This window comes from Corvus kubaryi, unplaced genomic scaffold (assembly GCF_017639235.1).
Source record: "Corvus kubaryi isolate FWS band 111438036 unplaced genomic scaffold, C.kubaryi_AGA036_p1.0 37398, whole genome shotgun sequence".
NCBI lineage: Eukaryota > Metazoa > Chordata > Aves > Passeriformes > Corvidae > Corvus > Corvus kubaryi.
Window position 1 is genome coordinate 13,107,533 of NW_024581137.1, and position 11,013 is coordinate 13,118,545.

General features: G+C 40.5%; 1 protein-coding gene across 4 annotated transcripts in view; it reads right to left on the bottom strand.

Annotated features, from left to right (window-relative positions):
- Positions 1–10,844, bottom strand: part of BBS9 (Bardet-Biedl syndrome 9) — a 291,720-nt gene extending 280,876 nt beyond the window's left edge. For 3 of the 4 annotated variants that reach the window (XM_042043379.1, XM_042043378.1, XM_042043380.1), the window contains exons 1-5: positions 10,654–10,844; positions 9,438–9,558; positions 5,939–6,089; positions 4,726–4,790; positions 2,211–2,324 (exon numbers count right to left, since the gene is read on the bottom strand). In XM_042043379.1, the coding sequence (XP_041899313.1) occupies positions 2,211–2,324; positions 4,726–4,790; positions 5,939–6,089; positions 9,438–9,549 (442 nt within the window). In that variant the 5' untranslated portion in view covers positions 9,550–9,558; positions 10,654–10,844. Of the gene's footprint in view, positions 1–2,210; positions 2,325–4,725; positions 4,791–5,938; positions 6,090–9,437; positions 9,559–10,653 lie in introns of those variants that run through there. The other variant, XM_042043382.1, reaches the window with a different exon arrangement.
- Between the last annotated feature and the right edge of the window lie 169 nt (positions 10,845–11,013).

Genomic DNA, 11,013 nt, shown 5'->3' on the forward strand with positions numbered 1-11,013 from the left:
TGAAAAGAATTCCAGAGAAGCCTGTGGAAGGCTGATAGTAAAAAAAAATGTTTATTTATTTACAGACTCTCAGTGGCACACCAGAACACCTGCCAAACACAGATACACATAGATAGCATGGCAGGCTAGACCAGGACAGGCATTTGTTTACTAAAATTAACAGCACTTGATAGACCTCCTTTCTGGTTCACTCTGGCTGGTCTTGCAAGATGGAAATAAAAACACAATACTGTCCTTTATAAGCCTCAAGGAGAGAGAAAGATATTAAAGATGATACTTAAAAGAACTAAAATCGATATACTACAAAAGGCTTAGGGCAAGATTAAAAGCATATCCTTGATAAGAAATCTAATCAGATAGTCCAGGAAAGCCACATAAAAAGAACATTCAGTCCAGGAAATCTACCAACAAAAGAATATTCCTTCATTTCCCAAAAAGAACTTTCCTCAGTGTTCATTTGGCCAATTTCTCAGATGCTTCAACACATGCCTTACTAGCCTCCTATTAGGTACCTGAACACTCACTATAATTTTCCTAGATTTAGGTCTTAAACAGAAAGCAACTTGATTTTACAATATGAATGTGTATTATTCATTACATAATATAAATCTCTGCCTCCTTTGCTTATTTATGATTTGAGATCACTCTTTGTCCAACAGCAATAAACACACCTATGTGAACTGGAACATGGTGAAGAAAAAAGGAAAAGTAAATTAGTGTGGCATGCTAACATAGAAAACTCAGAAAAGTTTACAGAACTTACCAGAGTTCCTTCTGCTGTTCTTGCTGCTTTGTCAGGATTGGCCCTCATTTTGACCATCCTAGGCGTTGAAAAGTGTTTGGTCAGGCAAGGCCAAACTTGAGTTGTGTCAGACCTTGCTGAGTAGGTTCTAGGGTAAACATTACCTCCTGTGTCCCTAGCTTGCAAAGACACCTTCTTCATTAGATTATTTGCATCCACCACAGCTCATGAGACAGGTCTGGCATCAAGACTGAGCTGGCAGTCAGACCTCTACTTAGACCTCCATGGTAAACAAACGTGCATGTCAAAAATCCAGAGAATTTCTTCTGCAGAACTGCATGGTGGTACATGTTGACTTGTTTTATTCTTTCTGAACCATTCCAGACACTCACAACACATAGTTTACAATCCCCTATACATTTGTTACTGCAACGCCACTGTAAAGTGTCAGAGAACATTATTCCCTCTTCTCAGATTTAAGAACCTCTGTATCATCTTTCCGCTTTTAACAGGCCATACCATATACACTCACTCCTCAAGATGCTCATGGCATTTATACCTTCTCACTCACATGAGTTGACCATTTTCCCCAAGGCAGTTATAAGAAATTAGTAGGTGAAAATCTCTTCAATCAGTTAGGATTTTGGTCAGCTGAATTTAAGCCCAGGGACAAGCCTGAATTTAGGGTAAGGCATTGCAGCAATATTACTGGAAGGTTATTACAGGCCGAGAACTGAGGAACTGCCTGTATATATTTGCCATCTTGATGCAGGAGACTTTCTGCCTTGGAAAGTGACTATCACTGCCAACAGTTTAGTGACACTACTTTTTTTGATGACTGCCACCCCCAATATTTTTGGGCAATCTCTACTTCTGAACAGAAAGATATATTATGCAAAGCCAATCTAAATGCTTCCACATGGGAACACAAAAAACATTCACAAAGTCAAAAAAGACTGTTATCTATTAAACACATTCAAATCTACAGACACACCATAAATACTATTGTCCACTGTTATTTTTTCCAATCAAAGTTTAAGTATTTTTTTCAGAAGTCTGCATTACACATATTTCAAGACATTTTATGCTTTAGGTTCAGCAAAAGATGTTAACTTTTTAACTTGTCCAGGATAAGCAAGTGCAGAAAAGTAAAACAGAATTAAAGCATAGAAGAAAACAATTATTTTTAGATATTAAAGTACTTTACAAGGGAAGAGCCAGGAATTTTGTCATGTTTTTTAAAATCAATGTTTTCCTTGTAGACTCATATCCAGTTCAAAATGTGAGAAAATAACTACTCTGCATTTAATATTCTTTGCTCATTTGAACTTGAGTTATTTTCAATATGTATCAGATAAAAAGTACCATCATGCATAGAAAGATGTTTTCCTCTAGACAGCAGCATCATGATGCCTTTCAAAATTCTGTTAAACAACTAATTATAAAGAATATACAACAAGGAGCTTACCTTTTACACCACCAAATGGACCATAAGTCATATTACAAGCAGTTCTCTGAAGATTGTGCTCATACATCAATTTAATCTGATACTGGTTCCCATGCTCCACATTCCCCTGAGTTCCTACAAAAAAAAAGGGTAAGTATTTATTAATTTGATCCACACACTGTGGAAGAAGTAAAGGGGTATGAGTGTAAACAATCTGAAAAAAATGTAACTTAATTTCTAGTGACTTTTGGGATATGTAGGCTCACACTGCTGCTTTCTGAAAGAAAAAACCACCAAGCTACAAAATTCCTAAAGGCCAGAACCAGAAATAAGGTCTCATTATACTAAACATACTATAAAGACCTCGCAAGAGGCTGAGATTTTATTATTTAAACGTATTTTTCATGTTGGATGCACCTCTAAGATCAGAAAAAAAGCCTGCTCAAAGGGGAATTCTTATGATTCTCTAGCTATCTGGTAAATATACTTTATCCAACAGCCAGCCTCAGCTGCAATAGTCTTTGCCACAAATTAAGCTGTAGCTGGTCATTAGCTACAATTTGACAAAGCTATGTTTAGGGTACACCTATCACTTGCCTTTACTTTGCCTGAAATTGAATGCAGTGGTCAGCAATGCAAAGATAAAAGACAAACATATGGTAGCAAAAATATTTTTGTGATATACATCACATTCTCTGAAAATGTCTGCATGGATTTTAACTTCCTGTTTCCTTCAGGGAATGAGCAGAAATTAAAAGTCTTTCTAAATAAACTAAAGTTCCTCTTCCAAGAATCAAGTTCTTCCTGAACACCATGGAGAAAGTAAACTTCATTGCATAAAGTAATACTTAAGGACTAATATTAGCAAGGAAAAAAAATAAACCAAAACTTTTGAGAACAGTCACACACATCAGCTGGGAAAAAGGTGTTTTGTGCTAAATCCTACCACAGCTTTAATTATACAAAGATTATTCCAACAACAACTTAAGCAATATTCTATGAAAGACTTGCAGCTTATGCTAACCTTTTAGGCAATTTCTCCAATCAAATCAAACATAGTTTTTAAGCAATTACACCTAAAGCAGGCCCACATTAGGGAAAAGACTGGAATAGACATGAGGGGAAAGGCCCTGGTTGACTAGTAACCAGATAATCAGCAGTTAGAAAGTAGCCAGTCTGTGTACAATGACTGTAATACAATACCAAGGCCATACTTGAGTCAGCCCTGAAGGTGCTTTTATTTGTCAGAGAAGCAGGATAGTGATTTTATTATGAATAACAGATATGGTAACATGTACAAAGCAAGTAAAGATTCCACTTTAAGAAAGCATAATTTTCCTTAAAAGCACAAAGAAATAATGATAGTTATTTCTCAAAGGAGCTTGTTTGAGAGTACCCACTCAGATCACAGAAATTACCATTAAAGTATAAATGTTTACAGATTAGTATGAAAAGTCTATTAAGGCGTTGCAAAATATTACTTTTATTATTACTTAGCTGCTTAAGCCATGTAGACCAAACAGCATATTATAACTACTAAAGACTTCTAGACTTACTGGGTGCTGCTAATGCAAATTTTAAAATAAATTGTTTTAATAAAAATTGTACTCGTAGGCTGCAGTCCTAAGGCATAAACACTATTACAGCAAATGGAAACCATGAAGACTGCAGTACTTCTCAAAGAATCCCTCCTCAGCAAAGATCACTTTCACAGGTGTTTCCAGATAGGCAAAGAGAATCTAAAAAGAGAGCACATTTTTGTAATCTTATCTGACCACAGGGCTGTAAATAGGAAGCAAGCTGCTCCTAGAAGAAAAGCATGCTCTTGTAACAAAAGGAACCACAGAGTGTGTCCCTGCATGGAGAAAATTAACAATGCCATGTTGTCTATTGAATTTTGAAGATGGGTGTACCATTAATCGACTGTTAAATCTGTGCTTTGCCCTCAGCATATGGAAGAAAAAAATCAGTGCATAGAATATGTATTTCGCATCTTGGCTCTTCACATACACAGAGAATACATCATATAGAATTTCCAGCCAAAGGAAGTAGAAGAAAGCGGATTTAAGAGAAAACATTACAACATTCTTACCAGTATTAACCTCCTGTCTTCTCATGGGCTATCTTACCAATGTTCTGGCTTTCTAAAAAATTATCTGGACTTCTGAGTTCAGAAAGAATTGTAATTGTTTCTTTCTAAAGAGCTAAGCAGGTTGGCATTATACAACCATTTGTTCATTAGCATTTTGAACAATAACACCAATTCATAAAACCATAATGAGAACTAATTGCTCACAATCACTGCTAACCACAGACCATCACAGACATCACAGCATCTCAGGCATGGAGCAGACCAGCAAACCTCTGCTAAACCTAATTACTAATGTTTCCTCCTACACAGGCTTGAGTGAAAGAACATGACTGCAGATCTTCAGAGATGATGAGCAAACACTGTATATACCAAGTTTAACATTAACCTAATCCAAACTTTAGAATACACTTAAAATCACTGGAAAGCTTGGATCTGTAAACTAACCTGAAACAGCATACACACAGAGTTTTCGGCAATGCAACACAGCTAGATGAAGTCCTTCAGTACCACTGTAAAGAAGGGTGTAAAAAACATTATTTTCAGATAAATTCAAGTAAAATTCATACAGGATAAAATTCAAGTAACATGTTGAAATTGCTGTCACATGTGAGCCAAATGCAGAGGTTTGGGTGTTAGATATTAGCATAAAAACTCAGAAGTACTGATCTTCCTAAATTCATGCTGAAGTGTTTAGAGTTAATTTCAAAATCAAAATTAATCCTTTATGAACATTTTTTCAGATTCCAATATGAAGAGCAACCCAGATATTTTCCCAGTTTAGTCTGAACCTCATTTGAAACAAGGTGCTGTTAATCCTTCTTGGAGGGATGATATGAGGATCATCCCTCCAAACAAGCATATTCAGCAATCACAGACACTACCTTTTTTTTAATTCACATTTGTATGAGCTGCATGGAACCTTCAAACCCTCACATTCTTCTTCCCCCAAACCCAAGTAGCATTTCCAGCACAGAAAGTATTTGTGCTGCAACCATAGAAAATGTTTTAGCTCATTTCACACAGTAAGGCATTATCATTCTTGCACAGGGTCACTCTGGGAGTACTTGACCCTTTGGTCTCAGAGCCCTAATCTTTCCCATGGTTAGTACTTCCATTTTTTAAATAAAGTTCATGCTTCAGTATTAGAAGTTAATTTCAAAATTAAAATTAATCCTTTAAGAATTAATTTCTAAAATAAAGTTCTCCTAAGTAGATTCTCTTACAGCCAATTAACTATAAGGTGTTTTCCTCAGAGTCACAGTATCTCTACCTGGCCACTTATTTCCACTAAATTCATTGGAATTAAGGATCTTCTATCCTCTATCAAACAGGAAACAAATGGCCAGTATTACATCTTAGATCATAACAAGTTAGCCACATACTCTTAACACCTTACAAGATAACTTTCAATGTATAGTTTTTCCTGTTCTACATACTTCTAAAAAATTGCATGCGGGAGATTATCCTCTATATATACCTTAAGTGAAAATTCTCTCATATCAAGATGAATCAAGCAGCAGATAAATGCATATTATTGGATTCATAGATGTGATTAATAGTTGTCCATCTAGAAACTGAAAACTCACCCTCCAAAACAAAGGAAGGAAATCACATCTAAGACTTAAATAAACAGCACCATAACCTGCCATTTACTTACGAAACAAATTTTCCTACTTCCACCTGCAATATTGGTTCTCGCAACTGCACTTCCAAGAGTAGGTCTTCGGGTTGTACTTCGTCTCCAGGTTTCACAGGATGTGGATTAAAGATTCGGAGATATCCCTTATAACTGCCCACAATAACTTTATCTAAAAAACAAACAAACAAAAACAACATGTAGGATACTACACAGTACAATAGTACATGTGGAATTCAATTTGCTGCAGAGTGCTTCAAATAATACCCTAAAAAGAAAGAATAGGTTGACGTGATTCAATTAATGTTCATTATGCTCTGTCTTCTAAATTGCTAAAGTTTAACTTTAGCAATTGCATTTTTTGCAGATACATGAATATCTGTCAGCACCAGTGATGGTAGCAATAGGGTTGAGTGTTTATGGGTAAGAATCAGGGAGAAGGCCAATGAGGCAGGTATCATGGTGGGAGTCTGTTACAGACCACCCAAAAAGGACAAAGAGGCAATGAATATTCTATAAGCAGCTTGAAGAAGTCTCACAATCACCAGCCCTTGCTCTTGTGGAGGACTTCAACTTACCAGATGTCTGCTGAAAATATAACAGAGCAGAGAGGAACTGTCTAGGAGATTCTTGGAGTGTACGAAAGATAACTGCCTGACACAACCGGTGAAGGAGCCAACTAGGGAAGGTGCCCCACTGGATTTGTTGTTTGTGAACAGAGAAGGATTTGTAGGTTATATGATGGTTGGAGGCGGTAGTGGGCACAGCAATCACAAAATTTTATTTTCAATTCTTAGAGAAGGAAGGAAGGGGGACAGCAGAAGGGCTGTCATAGGCTTCCTGAGGGCATATTTTCACCCATTCAGGAGATTGGCTGACAGAGTCCCTTAGAAAGCAGTCCTGCAGGGCAAAGGGGCCCAGGAAGGCTGAACATTTGTAACAAAGGAAATCTTAAAAGGTACAGGACCAGGCCATCCCCATGTGCCAAAAGACAAGTTTGCAGGGAAGAACACCATCCTGCCTGAACAGAGCTTTGGCTGGAACTCAGGAAAAAGAGGAGATATGACCTCTGGAAGAAGGGGCAGCTGAATCAGGGGGCTGCAAGGATGTTGCGAGGTTATGCAGGAAGAAAATTAGAAGGGGCAAAACCCAACTAGAACTTAATCTAGCTACTGCCATAGAAGACAATAAAAACATTTCTATCAATACATCAGCAACAGAAGGAAGACCCAGGAGAATCTCCATTCTTATGGGACATGGGGGGAAACATAGTGATAAAGGATAAGGAAAAGGCTGAGGTACTTAGTGTTGCCTTTGGCTTAGTCTTCAACAGAACAACAGTAGTTCTCTGGGTACCCAGCTTCCTGAGCTGGAAAACAGGAACAGGGAGCAGAATGAGGTTCCCATAATGCAAGGGGAAATGGGCAACATACTGCTACACCACTTAGACACAAACACAAGTCTATGGGGCAAGATGGGATCCACCCAGGAACACTGAGAGAGTTAGTGGAAGTGCTCACCAAGCTACTCCCTGTTATTTATCATCAGTCCTGACTCACCAGGGAGCTCCCAGTTGACTGGAAGTTAGCAAATGTGATGCCCATCTACAAGAAGGGCCAGAAGGAGGATCTGGAGAACTACAGGCCAGTCAGCCTGACCTCAGTGCCAGGAAAGTCATGGAGCATATCATCTTGAGTGCCATCATGCAACTTGTATGCATGGGATGCAGGGGATCGGACCCAGCCAGTAGGGGTTTATGAAGGGCAGGTTCTGTTTGGCCAACTTATCTCCTTCTGTGACAAAGTGACCAGCTTAGTGGACAGGGGACATATTGTGGATGTTGTTTACCTAGACTTCAGTAAACCTTTGACAGCATTTCCCACAGCATTTGCCTGGAGAAACTGGGTGGTCAGGGCTTGGACATGTGCATTGTTCACTGGGCAAAATTTGGGTGGGTGGCTGAGCCCAGAGAGTGGTGGTGAACTGACTTACACCCAGATGGCGACTGGTCACAAGTGACATTCCCCAGAGCTCAGTACTGGGGCCAGTCCTGTTTATTGTCTTTATCAATGACCTGGATGAGGGGATCCAGTGCACCCTCAGTAAGTTTGCTGACGACACGAAGTTGGGTGGGATGGTTGATCTGCTAGAGGGTCGGATGGCTCTGTAGCAGGATCTGGACAGGCTGGAGCAATGGGTCAAGGCCAATCATATGAGGTCCAACAAGGCCAAGTGCCAGATCATTCACTTCAGTCACAACAACCCCATGCAACACAACAGGCTTGGGGAACAGTTGCAGGAAAGCTGCCCAACAGAACAGTACCTGCGGTGACGGCCGACAGCAGCTGGAAAATGAGCCAGCATGTGCCCAGGCAGCCAAGAAGGCCAATGGCATCCTGGCCTGTATCAGAATGTGTGTGGCCAGAGAAGTATTGCCCCCCTGTATTCAGCACTGGTGAGATTGCACCTCAAATACTGTATTCAGTTTGGGGCCCCTCGCTACAAGAAAGTCATGGAGGTGGTGGAGCATGGCCAGAGAAGGGCAACAAAGCCAGCGAAGGGCTTAGACGTGCACCAGGGGATGTAAAACCTAGATGGGATACTAGGAAAAATTTCACCAAAAGGATTGTGAAGCATTGGAAGAGACTGCCATGGGAACTGTTTGAATCACCATCCCTGGTGGTATTTAAAAGACGTGTAGACGTGGTGCTCAAGGACATGGTTTAGTAGTGAACACAGAGTGTTAGCTGTTGGACTCAATCATCTTAAAGGTCTTTTCCAATCTAAATGACTCTAATGAATTTCTACTGAAAAAGGCTGTACACCAAATCAGTAACAGCTCAACTTTATTCAAATTGTCCTGAAAAGGGAGAGTCTTACATTAAAATAATTTTCGAAGAGTATGGCAGGAATGAAATCAAACTCAAGTACCTCTACTGGGCAAAAACAAAGTTCCAAGGTGAGCATGATATCATAAAGATCCCAATAATTTATTAATTTTTAAAAAATACACACACAAAAACTCTCCCTGACAGCAAAGATCATTTCACATTATTAATGACTACACAGAAAAGTAGGGTTTACTCAAGCAGCGTCACTTATTTCAATCGTCACTTATTTTGCAGACCAAAAGGGCTGTTCATTTGTTTTTCTAAATTCTTAACTTTTTAGCTCTCACCTTCCTTTTTTTTCTCCCCTTAGGTTGTTATAAGTCACAATGTGTTTGCTCCCATGACTAACTGAAAATTCTTTATTTTAAAGATATCTACCATTGAGGGAATAAGACATAAGAAAAGTTACTAGAGAACACAAGCAAGAATTAACATGTTGAGCAACATACAAATATAAAAAGACAGAGAGCACTGAATTTGTCTTCTTAAGCCTACAAGGACACATTAAAGATAGCAGACCTAAAACTAACCAGCCAACTAGCCTGGCTAACAAGCTTTCAGCATGCATAGGTCAAAGCAAACTTACAGCAGTGTGGCTTAAAAGCCAGCAATTTCAAGTCTAAATTTACCTTGTCCACTGCCACTATTATCAACATCAGCAACACATAGACAGCCTTGGTCAAATTCTTCCTTTTCTCCAAGTATGGTGGACCACCAGTCTCTAGCTTTAAACAAGGACATTCTTCTTTACTGAAAAGGAAACAAACTACTGTTAAAGCTTATACTAATACATGCAACTGTTTATACAAAAAACTTTTTCTTTGTCAGCAACAGCTTTCCTTAAGTATATTACACCTCTTGGTTTCATACTGCACTAGTGTGAGCTAAATAAATGCTAATTCCAGGTGTCTTGAGTTTCTGATTATATAGTTCAGAAAACAATCTCAGAAATCTTAATGTCATTAGTTAAATTATTTGTGATAGACACTGCTAGTTATATGAAGAAATGCAACAAAATAACAGACTTTTAAGAACTGTTAAATGCCTTCTGTTACAAGCACTAAGTAATAAAAAGTTTTCGAAGTCACAGAACTGAGGTCTCTTCTCTCTTACCGAGTACCAGGAAAAAAAAAAAGTTCTGATGCAAGTCTTCTGCAAGAGAAATTCTTTTTAGACGAGTAAATGGAGACATAACCAGACGACATCAAAACCTCCACCACGTAATCGCCTTGAAGATGCCCCAGTGACACGACTAAAGAACTCGGTCATACAGGGCACAAATCAGCTTTTCTGCTCCCTACCTGATGTTATTTTAAGAAGGGAGGAGGGAAGGAGCGAGGAGGAGACTAATCCCTTTGCAGGCGGCTTGACAATAACATTATCCTAGTTCAAAACTCACAGCTCCATACCTATGAACCCGGACACACTCGATCCCACAGCTCGCACAGGAGGCATGGGGCTGCCAGGCACCGGCAGCTCCAGCGGGAAGAAGGGAAAAAGACGGGATTGGGAACAAACGCAGCCTGCAAGCCCGGGCCTTTCCTCTTTAAAGGAAACCAAGTCCGGCAAACAAAAACACTTATTTTCCACCTTTTTCCCGTCGCTATGCCCGCTAGGCAACCTGCCGCCACCGAGTGCGGGCTGGCACAACCCTCCACACACACCCCCGCACTCCCTCCTGCCCTCTCAGAGTCCCTGAGCAGCACCCACAGCGCCTACACAGAGCCACGGATAGGGACACGGACGGACGAACGGACAGACAGACAGACAAACAGACACACACACACACACACAGAGATACACACATCCCCGTGGAGCGGGAGAAGGAGCCCGGCGGGGGCTTACTTGGGCGGGAGGCGACAGCTCCCTGGCACGGTGCAGTCCCGAGCCGCCCCGGAGCGGCAGCCCCGCTTCCTCACAGGAGCTCCTCACTCAGGCGCGGCCCGAGGCGAGGCACAGAGTGCAGGGCTACACGCGCATTCCCACCGCCGCCGCCATCTCCAGCATCCTCCTCTCCCCGCCGCCGGCACCAATCTCATACCCCCCCGCGCCCCGCCCAGGATGGAGCTTGGGAAATGTAGTTTGGGAAGCGGCGCCATGGGCCGTTGGGCTCTTTCATTTCGTCCTATACGGAGGGGAAGGACAAAGCAGAGAAGCATTCCTTTTGTATTTTCTGAGAGGAGGAAAAGAACCCCACAACCCTAA